Here is a 19,942-nt window from a genome sequence, read left to right as displayed (position 1 = left end):
AATTTTCATATTTTTAACTTATGTGTCTGTGTGCAGGTGTGTGTGCATGAGTGCGGGTGCGTGTGCATGAGTGCGGGTGCGTGTGCATGAGTGCGGGTGCGTGTGCATGAGTGCGGGTGCGTGTGCATGAGTGCGGGTGTGTGTGCATGAGTGCGGGTGTGTGTGTGTGCATGAGTGCGGGTGTGTGCATGAGTGCGGGTATGTGTGCATGAGTGCGGGTGTGTGTGCATGAGTGCGGGTGTGTGTGCATGAGTGCGGGTGTGTGTGCATGAGTGCGGGTGTGTGTGCATGAGTGCAGGTACCTGTTGAAGCCAGAGGTGTCAGATGGCCCTAGAGTTGGAGTTACAGGTGGTTGTGAGTCCTCCTGACATGGATGCTGGCAATCAAACTCGGGGTCTCTGCAAGAGACCAGTGTGTGCTCTTAACTGTCGAGCCATCTCTCCAGCCACAAACTGTTTATCATTTATTTGTTTATTTATTTATGAGTCTGGAAGCCACTAGGATGCTATGGGGATCCCATCCACACTCCTCAAAACCATCAGGAATGGTCTACCACAGAGTAATCCGGTGCGTGACAGATCACAAAAAGGACAAAGTCCTCGACAATGAGACTGGTGACATCTGGACAGGTCCACAGAACGTAGTCTGGCCTATGAGACAGAGTGGGGACTCGGGGGTTCCTCGGTATTTAGAGATGAGGTTTCCTTCAAGACTTTGAGGCTAAGCATTGTGGCACACACAGAATTTATTTTATTCTATTTATTTATTTTGTGTGTACCTATGTACCATGGTGCACATACATCATTAAAAGGAGAACTTGGGGTTGGGGATTTAGCTCAGTGGTAGAGCGCTTGCCTAGCAAGCGCAAGGCCCTGGGTTCGAACCTCAGCTCCAAAAAAAGAAAAAAAAAAGAACTTGGGGGCGTCTGTGCTCTCCCTTCACCATGGGAGTCCTAGGGCTCAATCCTGGCTATTAGGCTGAGCAACAAGTGTCTCTCTGCTAAGCCATCTTGCTGGCCTCCTCACGGGACTTTGACAGGTGAAAACACAGAAGGAATTCTCAGAGGAAGCTGTGTGAGGAAAAGTCTCATGATGGCAGGAGACAACAGAGACGGTAAAATCATGCTCCAGAGAATTCTAAGTCTAGAGAGGTAGAATGCAAGAGGACCAGGAAGAATTTGCTCGTCTAAGGTAGATCCTGGCTGGCCTGATACTTGCTGCATAGTCCAGGCTGGCCTGATACTTGCTACATAGCACAGGCTGGCCTCAAACTCATGGCAATCCTCCCGCTTTAGCCTCTTGAGTTTTGGGGTCACAGGCATGTGCCACCATGTCTCGCTCTGAAAGGACCTTGAGTGCCAAACTAAGAGGGTAATCTTTAGGTCCTGGGAGACCATGGGAGGAATCCAAGCAAAGCTCCAACATAAACCTACACAGGAGACAGTTCTGAGGCTGCCAGAATAGCTCAGGTGAGCAGTAATGAAATCTAGACAAGCATAAAGACAGTAGCAGGGGAACAGAAATAACATCCAAAAGCCACACAGCAAATAAAACTGGCAATAAATGGGCACTGTACAACTGTGGAGGAAAATAAAACAACTCTGAACCTCAGAACTAGCAAAGTAAAGCAGTGGCATGGTCAAAAGCAGGACCCAGGTCTACCCAAGGGGCAGGGCATTATTCTGTCGGGGTGCTGGGGGTATTTAGGAGGAACCACGGAGCACTCCATTCAGCAACATAAGCAGGACAAATGCTTGGGGAGTTAGGACTAGAAATATTCAGTGATAAGTATTCCCAACAAGACAGGAGAAGACAGAAAACAGGGAGGAGAGAAACTAAGCAGAGCTTTGGGGGAAACCCACTTTCAGTCTGTGGAAAAGATGAGGTACCTGGCTGTAGAGAGGGAGAACCAGGAAGCCAGCGGAGGGAGGGTTCCTCCAAGGGAGCACCACCCATCAACATGAGTGCTACAGGAGGCAAGACTAGAATTCTTCAGATTTCAGAGCCATCCACCCCAGTCCCAAGAAGCCCCAGGCTGTTAAAGGAAACACAGCCCGAAGTGTGGGGAGGGCCTCAGCTGTTCCCAGCCAAGCTCTCAGCCTCCCTCCTCTCTGGCTTGCTCACTTGCTCTGATAAAGAGGGACTCCTCGCCTGGACCAGGCATAGACTGTAAAGGTTTTCACTTTCTTTCTCAGTGTGAGGGACCACCACACCGGGAGTCGGCCCATGCTATGAAGGGGCTGCCCCCTCATGATGGGGAATTAAGGAGCCAAAATCGCTTTGAAAAAGCCAGGGTCATCTAGGATTTGGCTGGCCTCAAACTGGTGAAATCGCCAACACCGCGAGGAAGATGCTATCTGCTTTTGTTGTCGTCTTGGTGGCCCAGCTTCCTTCTCCCTCCCCCACCCCCATTCAATGCAAGTGATGAACCCTGGGGATGTAAGCCATCCCAGACAAATGGTGGCCTGTTGCTTTCATAAACAAGCATGCCAGAGACGCTGCTACCTCTCCCCAGCTTCCTAGAAGTTAAGAAAAACTGTTTACAGTCTGCTGTCTATTCTCTACACTCTAATCCCACAAAGCACATTTCCCACCTCCAAGTCTAAGAACTGCCACTTATACAAAAGCTACAGAGGAGCCCATGGCCAGCAGGCTTTCTACAGAAACTTAGGCAGCTGCACAGAGACCCAGTGACCTGACCTGGGAGACAGAAGGACTCTGGCGATTCAGAGGCCAAAGTGTCATCTGGTCAGAGATAATTAAGAGCAAAAAGGATCCTTCCCGGACAGGCAAACAGACCTGATCTTTACTTACTGTGGATGATTTAGAGTTGCACTATCTTCCACAAAACCCACCAGAGACCAGTGACTCCAGTACGACAGAAACCAAGCTTTCCTGATCAACAGTTCAGACTAGTGGGGCTGAGTCGATTCTCCTGTGCTGGGATTAAAACAGCGTCAGCTTCTAGGGAAGGTCAGCCTGTTACTGCATGAAGAGATAATACTAGAGAACCTCTCTCTCAAGTCCCTGGAGACCAGCAAACTAGAACAAAGGTTGCCCAATCTTAGGCCAGCAATCGAATTACCTCAAGACCCCCCACAAGGCCGAGCCCTCGCCTACATCCCTTGCCCCTGTCCTGTGAGGTTATGTGCATCCACATGCATGTGGCCTCCTCTTCTATAGCTTCCCACCTTGTTTTCTGAGACAGTCTACTATTGAAGCTGGACCTTGCTGATCCGGCTGATCTGGCTGGCCAGCGAGTCTCAGGGAGCCAGTGCTGGCACAGTGTGCGCCAGGGTCCATCTTGTTAAGTGGGTGCTGGGGATCACACTCAGATCCTCCTGCTTGTGTGGGAAGCATTTTACTAACTAACTGACTCACCTCCTTAGCCCCCACCACTTTTTTTTTTTTGAGATAGATCTCTCTGTGTCTAGGATGGCCTAAAACTCTGGGACTCCAACAATCTTCCTACCTCAGCCTCCAGGTGGCTGGAACTACAGGTGGACAAAACCATAGCTGTTTTGCAAGGTTCTGAATAAAACACGAGAAAGGGGTTATCCATCTGCATGCTAAAGCTCTCCAGAGTCACATCTGAAGTTCCTGCTCCTTCTGGGGTTCAGAGAGAAATGCTTGAGGCCAGGAGCTGTAGGTCAGCCTCAACAACATGGAGGATCCCTGTGTCAAAAAAGAAAACAAAAAAAGAAAGGCTTCCCAAGTGGTTCTAAGAGTCAGGATTTGAATCATAATATTTATTTATTTATTTTTTTAAATTTTAAGACAGGGTTTCTTTGTGTAGCCCTGGCTGTCCTGGAACTCACGCTGCCTCCCAAGTGCTGGGATTAAAAGTGTGTGCCACCACCACCAGGCTTGAACTATATTTAAAGCATTTTGCCATTTTCCCCAAATCTTAGCCCCTGCTGGGACCAAGAGGAGAAACTAGCACTTCAGATCTTGAGCCAATACCTGAAGAGACAAAGGGTCTGTGCAGACCAGTTAGTTCTACTGTAACCAGAGCTACCACTTAGTGAACACATAACCTGCCCAGAACTGCTCTAAGCACTTCACACTGAGTATCTAATGTACCACTCCTCACAACTTTATGAAGGACTAGTAGTATACCCATGTCACAGGTAAGTAAAATAAATGGAAAAAAATGTTAATAAATGAATGAAGGGATGGATGGATGGATGGATGGATGGATGAATGAATGAATGAATCAGGTAAACAGTGAGTGTAGACCCAGGGTAGCCTGGTAGCAGAAACCACAGTGTCCTGAGGCAGAGGTTTGGATTTTTCAATACAAACAGAATTAGGAGTTGCCATTTCTGTTAGAATACACTAGGAGTCACCTCACCTTTGAGTGCATAACAGGGACAGGCCTGAAAACCAAGGAGGCTGAGGGCACATGGGCACAATGACAGGCATGCCTTTGTGGTCTTAGCTACTTGGAAAGTTAAGAAACCCAAGATTTCAGCTGGGCGGTGGTGGCGCACGCCTTTAATCCCAGCACTCGGGAGGCAGAGCCAGGCGGATCTCTGTGAGTTTGAGGCCAGCCTGGGCTACCAAGTGAGTTCCAGGAAAAGGCGCAAAGCTACACAGAGAAACCCTGTCTCGAAAAACCAAAAAAAAAAAAAAAAAAAAAAAAAAGAAACCCAAGAGTTCAAGCACAGCATGGGGGTTGGGTTGGGGCCGAATATGGTGATACACATTTGTAATCCTAGCATTTTAGAGACTGAAGCCAGGAGGACCATTTGAAGCTAGTTTGAAGCTAGCCTGGGCTACGTAGCAAGCAGTGAGTTCCAGGCCAACCTGTCTCAAAACACAACAAAACCACTAGAAAAGAGAAGACAGAGGGCATCAGGATAAAACAGGTAAAATACATGCTTCTTATGCTAGGTTCATGATTTTGTTTTTGTTTTTGTTTTTTTTTGTTTTTTCAAGACAGGGTGTGTGTGTGTGTGTGTGTGTGTGTGTGTGTGTGTGTGTGTGTGTGTGAAGCTTTGTGCCTTTCCTGGAACTCACTCTGTAGACCAGGCTGGCCTCGAACTCACAGAGATCTGCCTGGCTCTGCCTCCCAAGTGCTGGGATTAAAGGCGTGCGCCACCACCACCGGCTTTTGTTTTGTTTTTAAAGATTTATTTTATTTTTTAATTAATTAATTAGTTAATTGTGTGTGCGCTCACGCACATGCCTACAGAGTCCACCAAAGGGTTCCAGATTCTCTGGACTGCAGTTATAGGTAGTTGTGAGCTGCTTGACAGTATTGGGAACCGAATCCTACCCTCTACAAGAGCAGTGTGCCCTTTAACTACTGAGCTATCTCTCCAGCCCTGGCTTTAATGTTGGTTTTTTTTTGTTTTTTTTTTTTAAATATCACTACTTGGACTTAATGGAGTGGCGCATGCCTTTAATCCCAGCATTTGGGAGACAGAGGAAGGTGGATCTCTGTAAATTTGAGGCCAGCCAACTTACTACATAGTAAGTTCCGGGACAGCAAGGGCTATGTAGAGAGACCCTGTCTCAAAAAACAAAACAACCAAAAAACAAAAAAGTCACACTATCAGTAGCTGAGATGTCTATAAAAATGGGTTCTGGCCTCTCCTCAGGAGATGGCTGCAAAGAGATGAAAGGAGGGTTCCTAATGCCAGGCTGCCAGATGTGCTCAGAACCTGGCCGTGTCTGGACCGTGCTGCAACCTATGGTCATCTGAAGACACCTGCTTCCAAGGTAACTGGTGCTGCAGTGTTAGGAGAGTGTGATTTTCTATGCAGATGAAGGGTGAAGCAAGGGAGCATCAGCCCAAGGGAGAAGGAATGAGGGACTCCTGCTAAGAGCCCAGTTACAGCACAGTCACTGTCATGTGCCCAGTAAGCAGCCTTAACGGCACAGTGCCTGGGCAGAGGAAGCCTTCTGACCCTCTCTTACTTTTCCATGGTTACCAGAAAAGCAAAGAGAGGAGATTGAACAGGATGGGGGAGGGGATTTTTTCCCCTCTAATGTCAGACTTCTCTATACTAAGACCAGAATCACAAAGCTCTATGAACTGAAGTCCGGTCCTCAAAATAGCCTAATTAAAGCCAGATGTGGTAATATACACCTGTAATCCCAGGGAGTTAAAGGCAAGAGGATGAGGAACTCAGCTACAGAGTGAGTTTGAAGGCAGCCTCAAACTACATGAGACCCTGTCCCAAACCAGCAACAGGAAGGGGCATTTACCAACCACGCAGCCTCGTTGTCTCCCGTGATCTCCTGGTATGCCCTCTGTCAGCAGGGAGAGTACTACAGTTCCTTGCCAAGACGACCTGGGTAAAGGGAATGTGTGGCTGAGAAGATGGGGGTGGGGAGGCTCTAGTGCTGCAGCTGTCAGGCAGACTTGGGCCTCAAGACTCCTTTCCATATCCCAAGGCCTTCCTCACTTTCCCGGATGTAGCAAGAGCTTTCATATCAAGCCCCTCCTGTGGACTTTGCCCTTTCTTCTTGCTCAAAAGCTTTCTGGGGGTCCTTGTTGCCAGCTAAATAAAGTGTAGATATTTGCACTTAGTATCACCAGCCCCTAAATCTAATTCAATTTCCTGCTACTCACCTAAAAGAAACATTTGTCATTCCAGGTTATTCATTATTCCCAAAAAAGAGCCTCGGGGCTTTAGCTTGTATTTCTTCTCCCAACACATACCGGAATCCTAGCTTTCATGCACAGACCAGTTCAAAGGTCACACTCCTGCGCCTGAACTTTCAGTGGTCTCTCTGAGTGTTGAAATTATGGGACATTTTCTTCATGATTCTCTTTACATTACCCATGAGTAAATTCTTTTTACAAAGCATGTGCCACTTAAAAAGCATCAAAATATTTTTATCCATTTATTTATTTTCTGGCTTTTCAATACAGGGTTTCATTGTAGAGCCCTGGCTGTCCTGAAACTAGTTCTGTATACCAGGCTGGCCTTGAACTCACAGATACACCTGCCTCTGCCTCTGCCTTCCGAGTGCTGGGATTAAAGGCATAAGCCAACATATTTGACTCACATCAAAAGATTTTATTGACTAAACATCAACAAGAAAATATTTCTAAAGATATGAGAAGTAAAGCATCTCAAATTCACAAGGCTATCCCAGATTTTCAAGAAAAAATTCTGAAAAATCTATTTTTATTATTTGTGTGTGTGTGTGTGTGTGTGTGTGTGTGTGTGTGTGCTGGAGTATGTGCACATGAGTGAAGGAGCACGGGGGGGGGGGGGGGGGGAGATGTCAGGTTCCCTGGAGCTGGAGTTATAGGAGTTACAGGTTAAGAGCTGTGCTCTTAACCACTAAGCCATCTCATCAGCCCCAAGAAAGTATTTTTATGTCCTATTAATACTAATATGTATGTTATATATTCCGAACCACCAAGCTCATTATAACCAAACATATTTTCAGTAACATCTGTATACAACCAATAAATATAGACTTTTGAACTTTATTTTGTTTGGTTGTTCGAGGCAGGGTTTCTCTGTGTAACAGCTCTAGCTGTCCTGGAACTCACTCTGTAGACCAGGCTGGCCTTGAACTCAGAGATCTGCCTGCCTCTGCCTTAAATGCTGTGATTAAAGATGTGCGCCCTACCACCACCCAGATGATTTTGAACATTTTGTATTTAAATTTTGAAACACATTTAAATTTAAAAAAAAAATCTCATCTTTACTATCTTTTCCTCCTTACAAAAATAATGAAGGCTTCTTCAAGTCTTACAGAATTTCAGTGACAGTTCCTATAATCTAACTCTCCCTGAGGTAACTGATACTCACAAGTGCTATTTATAGCCTTACTTTTTCTGTGCATATACTACTAGATATGGATGTCCTCACAGAAATGTGAGTGATCATTAGGACTGACCACTCTTGTCAGCAAATAGAGGGAATCTCTTTTCACACAATTATGCCATTCTGTCCAGCGCTACTTGAAGAACATCAAAGAGTTCACTATTATGAAAAATGAAGTGTTTCTTCTAGTGAGTTGTGGTGATAGATTGTTGTAATCTAGGAAATAAAGCTTGCCTGAAGATCAGAGGAAGAGCTAGCCACAGAGTTAGCCATAGAGGTCAGGCAGTGGTGGCACACACCTTTAATTTCAGCACTTGGGATCACACACCTTTAACCCCAGCACTAGGAGGTTGAGACAGGAAGTGGTGATATGGCAAGGCAGAGAAAGGAATATAAGGCGGGAGGAGACAGAACTCGAGCTCTTCCAGGCTGAGGAGCTGGTGAGGTGAGAGCTGGCAGCTGTGGCTTGCTCTGCTTCTCTGAAATTTCAGCTTTCACCCTGATATCTGTCTCCAGGTCTTTATTAAGACCAATTAGAATTCCTGCAACAGTGAGTATTACAGATTACACTAGATGCTGGATCCACAGTACAAGGGAAGTGTGACTGTATCCATAGCCTCACATCTTCACGCAGTCTTAGTGGAGGTTTGAGATGTGTGTGTGTGTGTGTGTGTGTGTGTGTGTGTGTGTGTGTGTGTGTGTGTGTGTGTAAATGCTTTCTTCTTCTTTGTTGTTGTTGATCTGTTTTGAGACAAGGTCTTCCTGAGCCCAGGCTGGCCTCAAACTCTTGACCTTTCTGCCTAAGTCTTAGAAGTTCTGAGACTCCAGGGATGCACCACAGACATCAGCTCCACCAAATTATTTCAATAGAAATTTCACTACAGTAACAAATTAGAAACTTAGTGGGTTATAAAATTAATATGTTTTCACACTGACTTCAAATTCTTAGACTGATGCTTTTAATCCCAGTACTCAGGAGGAAGAAGCAGGTAGATCACTGAGTTTGAGGCCAGCCTGGTCTACAGAGTGAGTCCCAGGACAGTCAGGGCTACACAGAGAAACCCTGTCTTGAAACAACCCCTCACCCCAAAAAATTTCTTTGACTGAAATTATAGGACTGATATAATTCTCAATTATTTCAATACAAATGAATTAGCCTCCCCTAAAGAAAAATTATTTCTCTACCTTGTTGAAGGCATTGCTACTACAAAACCCATTTATAACCCCAGTAGCTTTGATCTAACATGGAAAGTTAGGGCTCACCCCTACCCCTTGAACTCACTGGTTTGACTTACTTTCCATGTATGAGTGTTTTGTCTGAATACATGTCTGTGCACCACATGCGTGCCTGGGTGTCCACAGAGGCTAGAGGTGGGTGTCAGATCCCCTGGAACCTTGAGAATTACACAGATGGGTGTGAGCTGATATGTGGATCTGGGAGGCGAACCCAAGTCCTTTGAAGAGCAGCCAGTGCTCATAATCATAGAGCCATCTCTTCAGGCCCTAGTTTGGCTTTTAATTGTAACAAACTTATATATTGAGTATAGCATAGAAATAAATGATAATGTAGTTAGTATCAAACAGAAACTGTGGGTTGGAATGCTGACTCGGTGGGAAAGAATGCTTGCTAGACAAGTATGAGGAGCTGAGTTCACATCCCCAGCACCCACGTAAAGAGTTGGTGTGATCCTGTAATCCTGGCACCATGTGGGTAAAGAGGAGACTGCTAGGGAATGTTGACCAGTGGGCTGGTTCCAGGTTCAATGATTTTGTCTCAAGGGAACAAGGCAGAAAGTGATAGTACAGGACACCTGACTTCTCAGGTCTCCAAGTGTGAGCAGGTGTACATACATGTGCTCATACACTACAAACACAAAGAACATGACTAACCCTTTCAATTAGTACTACTGACACAAGTTAAATCATTGGCAAGGAAAAGGTACTAAGGAAGTGTTAAATGTTGGAACAAAAGATACTGAACCTACAAAAGGGTACTTCTCACAAATGGAAACTAGAAGGAACTGAATTTTACCAGCAAATTAGAACAGAGTTCCTTGACATTCTACAAATCTTTGTGCTCTGTTACTATTAGCAACCCTTACAGCTGTGAAGTTATTTGGGTCTTGTACATTTCTCTTTCACTAATCTCATCTAAGCCTCACGACAGCCCTGGAAGGCAGGCCTGGGTGTGAGCAATGCAGGGGAGCACGGCCTGAGACCCACGTTTTTGCACTTACAGTGTGGTCACACTTGACTACTTAAGAGAAGAAATCAAAACCATACAGATCTGAGGTCAGGTAAGGGCAGACATCTGCTCGAGGAAATGTATAACCCTGGAGCCCATGCAGATAAAGGGAGTCAGGTGAGCAAGTGGCCTCGTTTCTGCTCGTGTTCAAATTCACCCTGTCCTGTCATCATCCAGGTCAGTCCTTGCTTGCATGGCGCATTTGGGATAGTTTTTGTTTCTCATAAAAATAAAGATTTCACTCAGCATCCTCCACGATTTAAAAAACAAGTTGGTTATAGCTAAAACAACAAACAGGTACAGCTGGAGGGAGCTATCCAGCATTACACTCAGCTCTCCTCAAGAACACGAGAGATGCGATTAGCCTGCCAAACCACCTCAGATGAAAACCCAGCCACCCCGCTGCCACAGAGATGACCAAGGTCTCCACTCCGCACCAATGCTAAAAGCAGCAGCAATTGCTTGTGGCTTACAGGCATCTGGAACCACACAGCTGCAACAACTTGCCAGTCATTACCCACAGACCCACAAGTTAAATGCTTCCTAACAGTATCACCGGGCAAGCTGTGGGACAGTCAGGAGAGCAGGTGGCGGGGGGGTGGGGGGGTGGGGTGGGGTGGGGGGTGGTGGGGGGGGTGGTGGGGGGGGGTGAGAAGAGAAGCAAGAATACAAACAGGCAAAGGTTACTAGAGATGGCTGTAAAGCAGCAGCTGAGAAGTTCATTACACTGACCTTTCCACAGGAGATTATGGAAAAGAGTGAGCATGTGTGTTCACAATTGGTTTTTTTGTTTTTGAGATTGGGTATTATGTAGCCCAGGCTAAATTCTCTATGGTCTTGATGATAAGATGGATGATCTTGAAGTCTCCAGCCTCCTGTTCCCACTTCCCAAGTGCTGGGATCACAGGCCTGTGCCACTATACCTAGTAAAAATGTGTGTTTAAAACAAACAAAAACACACCTTCTCCAACCCATACACTGTACACTAGCTATAGCAATGGGACGCATTCTTTTGAAAATGAAGATTCTTCTGGAAGGAATACAGACTAAAGATTAAGTTTGGGCTTTGAAGCTTCCTATATCCACTCGAACTGTCCTCAGTCCCCATCATGCATGGTGGAAACAATTATTCATGATATACTATTATGTCTCTTAAACTTTTCTGTGTGCTATATTTCCTGTATCTTTCAAAGTTTTGTTTCTCTGTTACATGCCAGCACCTGTAAGAGGTCAGATGAGCATGTGAGAAATGGCCAGAAGCACCACTAAAGTCAGGCAGATCTCAAAGACTGAGAAGTGTATCGCCTCATCAAGTGGAAAGGAATGCTCAACTCCCAAAGCACAGGGTGGGAGGTCTGGCTCCCAGGTACAGCACTTGGCTATTAGACCAAGGCCTTGGGTCCTAACCCCAGCACCAAAAAAAACAAAACAAAACAAAAAAAAACAAAAACAAAAACAAAAATTTCCAAAGAACAACAACAACAAAAAGAAAACTCCACAGACCCTCCTTTCTCGTGAAGCCTCTAAAAGAGCACTTGACAACGTGTGTGGAGGGTAATATCAGCCATATGGCTGCAAGAAGTGTTCCAAGATCTTAAGTAAATTTAAATCTCAACTGTGAACGAAGGAAAGAGAAAGCATCCTCAGTCTCGTTTCAGTTAGGGGAGGGTGAGATGTGTGAGCTTATAAACCCAGTCTTCAACAAATGCTTCTTACACACTAGGAAAGTCTGAAAAAGCATTACACACAGTTTCGGCTGCAGTGAGATGGAGTACTCCCCAGCAGTCTAGGAGGAGAATCTGCACTGGGAACCCTTCTAATGTCCTTCAAGACCAGGGTAAGAGGCATTATGAATGCAACTGGTATGGGGGTGCTCCCTGCACTCCTAACACACAGTAAGCTAGAGCAGCAAGAGGGCTGTGAGTTTTAACCCAGCCTACAACTCTTAGGCAGGATTTGTCCCCCAAAAGTTAGAGCAGCCTATGGGCTCGCTGTTAAAAGTGCCGAGTAAGGACGGATGTGGAAAAATATCAACATTCAAAATTCCCAATCCTAAGGATCCACATTGCTCAGCATGGCTGTTAGGCTCACTTTTACTCTCCCTTAACCAACCCCTACCCCTTTTAATTTTTAAATTTTAAATATGAGCTAACAGAATTAAGGGTGGGGGGTAGCACAAGCCTCTAATCCCAGCAGTGGGAGGCAGGGCTGAAGCATGAAAACTACCTGAGTTCAAGGCTAGCCTGGGCTACACAGGAAGTTCTTGTCGTTGAGAAAAATAAATAAGGCAAAGCCAAGCAGAACAGCTGCCATCTTCACGAGATCAGCCATGCTTGCAAGAGACCACCACCAAACCGTCTGTGGTCTGCTGATGTCCTCTCTGAGAGGAGTGGGAAGGTCACTGCACCTTCTCCTGAGACTCCAGCTGCTTCGCTGCACCACCCAGACACTTGTACGTGATTCTGCCTTAATTGCATGTGCCCCATCAGGTGTCAAGGTGTCTGGGGAGGAGCTAGAACATTCAGGCTGGGGAAGGTTAGTGGGCAGAGCTCTATCTATGAGGCTATGGAGACGCCATCATTGACGTCCTGTTAAGACTTTCCAGTATGGCAACTCTGGGCTTCCCCCATTCCTGTCACCCCTTCCCCATGCTCTGTAGCAAGCACAATAAACTTACTGGCTCCCCAGGGTGGAGTCTGGTGGAATGTGACTTTGGTTTCTCACTGGGACTTTATGAGGAAGGAGTAGGTGCTGTTTATGTCTCCCCAGGGATGGAATTCTCCCAACAGTAGAACAGTAAACACCAAAAAAGGTGGGTTAGCCTTGGTCTGCGCTATATGAGCACTAGGGAAGAGCTGAGGAACAGCAGCTGACAGAAAACCCTTCGCTCTGCTGAGCTGAGAAAGGAGCAGAAAGAGGAGGCTTAGCTTGTGGCAGGAGTGCAAACAATGTCTAACATAACCAAGCCTATTGGAAACACTGTAGCTTTTCCCTAACAACACTGCGGCCTGAACATGAAGAAAAACCATCAGATACTCTCAGGACAGCTTGATAGCCGATGTTCTCAGAGAAGCTTAGTTTGAATAAACACCGTCCCAGATTTCAAGCCCTTGACTTCTCCAAAGGCCAGAGACAGCAGTTCCAAGCCCAGCGAGAGTCAAGGGGCTGGGGGTGGGGCAGGGAATCAGGCCAAAGCCTCCCATCCACCTGTGTTTCCTCAGGCATCAAGAGATGAAAACACACAGGTGACAACGGGAGGTGACGTGAGAAATTCCAAGGTCCAATCCCTAGGAACTCAAGCCATTCAATATGGTGAGGGAGGAGCTTGAGGACATGATATAGTGTGGTGGCAGAGTGTTTGCCCAACCAGTCTCTGGGTTTAATCCTGGCACGGCAAAAGAAAAAAAAAAATACCAAAGGCTGATCCAACAGGATAACTTGGCCTAAACAGCAAAGTGAGAGAGGGGCCAAGGAGGTGAGCAGAGCCTCTGGAGACACTCAGAGGCTCAAGAGGCCAGGATATTTTTAGACAGTAAAGGAAGAGGTGTCATCCTCTCTCAGTAAGAATCACTATAAGGCTTGGGGCTCCAGAAGAAAGGTGAGCAGACAAAACCCAAGAGGAGCACTGTTCAAGCATTTCAAGCTCCTTCACAAGCCTCAATACCAGAGCATATCACAGCCAGGCATGGCGGCAAATGTCAACAATTCCTGCTCTGGGGAGGCTGAGGCGGGAGAACAGAGGGCTGCAGGGAGGGATGTGCTAAGCTACTGGCTGAGAGACCTCTATTCTCGGTCATCTATCCCAAGAGGAGAGTTCAGAAAGTAGGTATCAAACAATAAATCTGTTCGTTCCCAGGAGTGAAAGTAAACCATCCCTGGAATGGTGAGCTGCAGAACTCCTGGGCTCCTCAGATGCTATCCTCCAGTTTCCTACTCTGATTGGAAGGGAAACTCCTGGAGAACTGTCTCAGTAAGACAACAGCTGACTCCATAGGTCTGAACTCATGGCAGTGTAACTCTGTTAGATCCACGCCAATACAGTTTACACAGCTATGAATCTACAAGACAGAGAAGAATAAAAAACTATTCAAGGAAAAGAGCGTATGTCCCAAGCTGGACGGATGTACTGTCAATAAGCCTCAGTGAGAATTTGGGTATGAAACCAACAGATGTCAGTGATACAGTACTTAGGCCATTAGTACTATAAATGACAGTGAGCTTCTGATAGAACTTAATATATACACAGCTACCAAACTCCACTCCAAGAGGCTCTGACTCCCTACAACGAGAATGGGTCCTGGAACAAGGTTTACTTTCTTCATTTCTTGAGACAGGGTTGCAAATAATCCAGGTTGGCATCAACCTTCCATGTGCTGGGATTTCAGATGTGTGCTACTCTGCTTGGTTTATGTTGTGCTGAAAATGGAGCCTAGGATTTCATACATGTTAGGCAAGCATTCTAGCAACTGAGCTGCATCCCCAGGCCCCAGAATGCTTAATTTTTAAATGTTAATAGCCTGAGGCCCTACTAACCATTCTCCCAAGCTGTCAGCATCAAGTTAGAGCTTATGATTTACCAATGCTTGGAAAATAAGTATGCTTCCCTCTACCAAAAAGGCAGAAAAGGCTTTTGATACTAATATCTGGGCTCAAATACTGAACAAAGGCTGAAATTAGATTATCGCTAGTCTTCACTCTTTTATGAATCCTACCTACACACTCTTCTTAGAGCTACCATATATTAAAAGGTCCAAAGTAATACCATATAATTATACAGGAAAAAGAACAAAAATAGCCATGCAATTACAAAGCTGGGCTAGAAGAAAATCTGAAGAAATAATATACAACCTAGACTAGATTAACAGTGACTAAGAAAGAGGATTTTAAAACGACGTTTTAGTACAGGAATCCTTTTGTGTCCCTAACTTCAATCCTGCCTGCTCAGCTTAAGTCCATTTCTGTCTCTTGTAAAAATAGAACCACCCAAGCTCCCTCTACACAAAAATCTTCAGAAACTTTAGGAAAAGAGGGGGAGAGAAAAGGATTAGCTACCAAGAGCACACACATTTCATTCCTAAAGAAAACAGCCTCCGCTGAGAGGAGGTGGGGGTGACAGGCATACAGGGCTTGGGCTTGAAAGGGTCTTACAACCGCTCAGAGCTTCAGCTTCTTCAAGGATCTGCAGACCTGCCATGACACCTCAAGCCAGTCTTCCGAACTGACACTACTCTAGAAAGCTCCTTCCCTGTGAAAAAGCTTGATAAAATCTCGTTGCTCATTTAATTTCCCTGTAGTCATCAAACCCAGCCTTCACTACTGGCTCTCTTAGCTTAGCTTTAAGCCACATTTAACCATATTTAATGGCTCTCTCCTGAATAAAAAGCCCTTAAGGAGCAGTGCCCTTTCTACTTCCTTTCAACCATTTCATTTCTTGGTTTTGACTTCTCAAGAGGACCCAGCTCTTCCTGATCATTTCTTACTCTTTTGGACGTCCAAGTTCATCTGCACGGACATCTTCGTCTCAACCATGTACTCCTTTCCTACTTGCTATGTAGTTTACAGTGTAAAGAAAATGTTCCCTGTTGCCTTTAGAAAATGAAGGCACGGGCTGGAGATATGGCTCAGCAGTTAAGAGGACTGACCGCTCTTCCAGAGGTCCCGAGTTCAATTCCCAGCACCCGCATGGTGGCTCACAACCATCTAGAATGAGATCTGGTGCCCTCTTCTGGAGCACAGGCACACATGGAGACAGAACACTGTATACATAATAAATAAATAAATCTTTAAAAAAATGAAGGCACATAAAAGGACAACTAGAGATTAGTTTCAAAGAACTAGTCAGAGAAGTCCCTCTGTTCTGGAAGATATGGAAATGGAGCTAGAAATAAGTGGATAATTCTGTAATACAGAATGGTATGACCCAAAGTAAGAGAATCACAAGTTTGAGGCCTGCCTGGGCTACTAGATAGCAAGACCTTGTCTCAAGAAAAAAAAAAATTAAAACAGGAGGTTACCTGAGTTAACAGCTGCATATAATGCCACTCTGATTCCTCCTTCCTTATCTCCCAAGTGGCATGTCTTTTTATCTTCAAGTTTTGTTTCAAGATTAGCTATCACAGCCAGATGCAGTGGTATATAATTGTCCCAGCACTCAGGAGGCTGAGGCAGGAGGATCTCCAATTTGAAGCTAGTCTGGGCTACACAGGAAGTTCCAGGCCAGCCTTGGCTATATTGAGACCATGTCTCATAAAACAAACAAAACAAAATCAAGTGTCCATGAATCCATGCCACAATTATCTTAGTTAGCATGTATTAGGGAAACTCATGGGCCAGGTCTTATGTGGGTCATAAAGCAAGCTTTTACAGTAACTTCACTGAGGAGTATTTGGGAAGGTCATGTATCAGGTACACAAAGACAGCTCATGCTCTGTCACACCATTTAAAAGGTCAGCACTGACTTCCCACTTGGAACAAGGATGTTTAACGGTGATGCCAGAGATGGTTTTCTTTCACTGTTTTCCTAGAGTAACCCTCTCTTGCCTCAGGACTCACAGTTCAAATATCCCTTCATCTGTCAAGTCTTTCCTAATTTCCTGCCCCTGTAATTCCATTGACAACTCAGTGCATATTTCTAGAACAGCACTTACCAAACCTGGTTGTAATTATTTGTTTACATGTCTAATTTAGCTATATGCTCTTTGGTGGTGAGGATAATGTTTTATTCATCACTGGTTATTCACCCAAGAGGCACTCAACAAATGCTTGTTGAACGTTAATGATGACAGTCACGGGACATCTTAAAGAATGGCCATGGTACCTTCCAGAGTCTAGACCACTTCATGGTAAATACTCACACTACTGGCTACACTCCCATAATGCATCCCTACTATGTGTACCAATCTTGGCCAGAAAAGAGCCCACAGATAGGAGGAAAATTGGTCTAATAGTGCTACCATGAATCAGCAAAGGTGCCCATCGTGGTGGTACATGTCAGTAGGATATGCTGAGGAGGCAGAGGCAGGAGGATCAGGTGTTGGAGGGCAGCTCAAGCTACATCTTTAGGGTCAGTCAGGTGGCTTGGTAAAAATGCTTGCCATGTTGATCTCCACAACACCATGGCATATGCACACCTGCACTCACATAGCACAATATAATAATGATAAATAAAAGTTTTAAAAAAAAAGAATGGGCAAAGAGAATTGTTTCTAAGTTGGAGGGCTCATTCTTCTGCCTCTAGAGAATAGGAACAATTATTAATAAGAGTCCTTGAAAGGGGCCCTAATTCCATCATCATAAAAACATGTGGCAAGTTTTAATTCAATAGAATCCCTGCTAGAATATACAGGAAAGCTGTTCACCTTACCAAAGTCAATTACAGCTCTGCTAAGGGACTCCATATGTCCTCCCAGAACTCTGTCATGTTGTACATTAAACTCTAAGTCTTTCCTCAACAGGTTTGCTCATCTCTGCAGAGTCACAGGCAAGGCATTAAAATGCTGCTGTCTCAAAGGACTCTGTCTTAGCAATCCTGCACTACACAAAGCTATTGTGTTTACAGGCTGCTAATAAGACACAAAACCTAATCTGATCCCGTGGGAACAATGCTCAAGATTCCCTCAGGGGATTAAATAAATGTATTCTACTTTTGTATGCCTAAAATTGTGGGGACCAGCAAAGCTGAATAAAGCCTCAGCTGGGCATGCCAGGATCCCAGCACCCAGGATACTATAGTAGGAGTTTGTGGAGTCTGAACTGGACAGGACTATGTAACAAGACTCTGTTCAAAACAAAACAAAACTAAAACCAAATAAATAAAAAACAAGCCTAAGGACCCAAACCCAGACAATGGAAGACGAACATCTGCCCAGAAAAGGACGCTGGCATACAGTAACCAGAAGCAGTACACAAGCGCAAACCAGGAAAGCTGTCTTTCTGGCACACATTTGGCTCCTTCATGTTATCATGAGAAACCAAGAAGTTCCAGTTAAGTAAATTTAGGTCTCTTAAAGAGATTAAAAAAATTGTATTTATTTCTTTGTGGATGTGCACGTGTGCATGCACATGTGGAGATCAGAGAGCTACTCCTAAGAGTTGGTTTGCTCCTTCCATCACGGGGGTCCAAGGAATCTAACTCAGGAGATCATCAGGCTTGTGGACAAGTTTCTTTACTAGCTGAGCCACCTTGCCAGCCCAATCTTCTTCGTGTTTTTTTAGACAGAACAGGGTCTCACTATGCAGCCCTGGCTGGCCTGGAACTTCTTATATAGACCAGGCTGAGCTTGCCTCTGATTCCCTAGTGCTAGGATGACAGGCATGCATCACCAAGCTTGTCATAAAATTGTTTCCATATCTCAGATAAAGTGTTTTAGTATATTTCTTTTTGCAAGTATAGTATGGCATAACCCCAACTGTTACAGTATTACATCCACATTAGTCACAGCTGGGTCTTTTACAGGATATGTGATCTAAGAAGAGAAACTGAGTCATAACATGTCAACTTGCTTCCCCAAGCACACACTTAGTTTGAACTGAGGTCCTATGCACTTCTTCCCAGGGCTGAGTCTCAGCATGCCCACCCCACGCCTGCTGTTCTTCCAACTTCAAATCAGCTCGTCATAGATAAGCACGCTGGATCTTTTAGAGCCAACAGAGGGATTTCATTGTCTTCCCTCCCCCCCCCCCCCACCCCAGGAAAGAGAAAGGTGAAAAAGGAACGAGGTGCAAGGGAGGGTAGAGCTGGAAAGAAGTGGCTCCCAGTAGGACTCACCTTGGAGCTGAGGTCTTCTCGCCGGTTTCCTGCTTTACTTCTGCGTAATTTGATGGATGGGGACCGCAGCAAGTTCTTGATGCGGCTAGTAATGGTTGACCCTTCCCCAGCCATCATGAGGAGGAGCCCCTAAGGACAGTCCCTGGCCTAGCCTTAGGACTTGTCTCAACAGTGGCACTGCCTTCTCGCTCAACACGGCCTTCGGATATGCACTTTCACTGGCCTGAGATGGCAGAAGCAACCTTGGCATCACAGTAGGTGTCTTCTGCCTGTCAGTCGCTCTTACTCTGGGCATTGCCCTGTCCTTTCTCACTCCTCATCCCCACCCTTGCCTGCTAGATTTTTTAGGAAGGGAGGACGACCCCCTAGAGTGAAGAAATGTCAGGCCCACGCCAGCCAGAGGCGTCTAACTAAAGAATAGGATGGGCTCTAGGGGCTTGGCGCCGGTTATAGCCCAAGAGTTCCCATGGTAACTGCGGTGTCCAAGGGAGGAGGCCGCCGAAGCCACCCGAGCGGTCCGCAGGGGGCCGGGGCACCGCGCTGGCCGCCGCGGCTCGTGCTGACCCGATCTGATACGGGAGCCTCCCTCCCCCACCCTGGCCTTGGGAGCTCGCTTCCAGCCCCCCACACCCACCGCCCGCTCCAAAAGCCCCTAATACTCGTCAGCGCCCCCGCTCGCTCAGGCCCAGCTCACAGCGCCCTCGGGCATCACACTCAACGACTTCAGCTCCGCCGCAGCAGCCGCAGCAGTAGCAGCTATGGTGGCACCAGCGGCTCAAAACGCGAACTAGAGCCTGGGCCGAGCTGCGCCGGGAGGCGGGGCCTAGGCGAAGGGGGTGCGGTCCGCAGCAGATCGGTTCTTGATTGGACGAGCGACGCCTGTGGGGGCGGAGCCAAGAAATGAACCGTAGAAGCAGAGGGCCCGGGATTCTGCACAGTGTAATTGTGGGTACCGCTCTTAAAGGAAGGTCAACATAACATAGCTTTAGAATTGAGAGAACCAAGCCTTTTACGGTATTATCAGGCCTGGTCCCCCAGAGAACTTCCCAGATCCCCAAAATGATAACCACGCCCCCAGGCCCAAGGTTGATATTTGATAGGCCTGAGACCATGGCTGAAATTTAATTCCTAACTC

General features: G+C 46.0%; 1 protein-coding gene across 2 annotated transcripts in view; it reads right to left on the bottom strand.

The window, feature by feature from the left end:
- Mapkbp1 (mitogen-activated protein kinase binding protein 1) overlaps positions 1-19,602 on the bottom strand; it is a 55,393-nt gene extending 35,791 nt beyond the window's left edge. Inside the window, exon 1 of one of the 2 annotated variants that reach the window (XM_059261183.1) lies at positions 18,808-19,602. In XM_059261183.1, coding sequence (XP_059117166.1) covers positions 18,808-18,924 — 117 coding nt within the window. In that variant the 5' untranslated portion in view covers positions 18,925-19,602. The remainder of the gene's footprint in view (positions 1-18,807) is intronic. The other variant, XM_059261182.1, reaches the window with a different exon arrangement.
- Between the last annotated feature and the right edge of the window lie 340 nt (positions 19,603-19,942).

Source organism: Peromyscus eremicus, chromosome 4, assembly GCF_949786415.1.
Source record: "Peromyscus eremicus chromosome 4, PerEre_H2_v1, whole genome shotgun sequence".
NCBI lineage: Eukaryota > Metazoa > Chordata > Mammalia > Rodentia > Cricetidae > Peromyscus > Peromyscus eremicus.
This window is presented reverse-complemented; position numbering and strand designations above follow the sequence as displayed.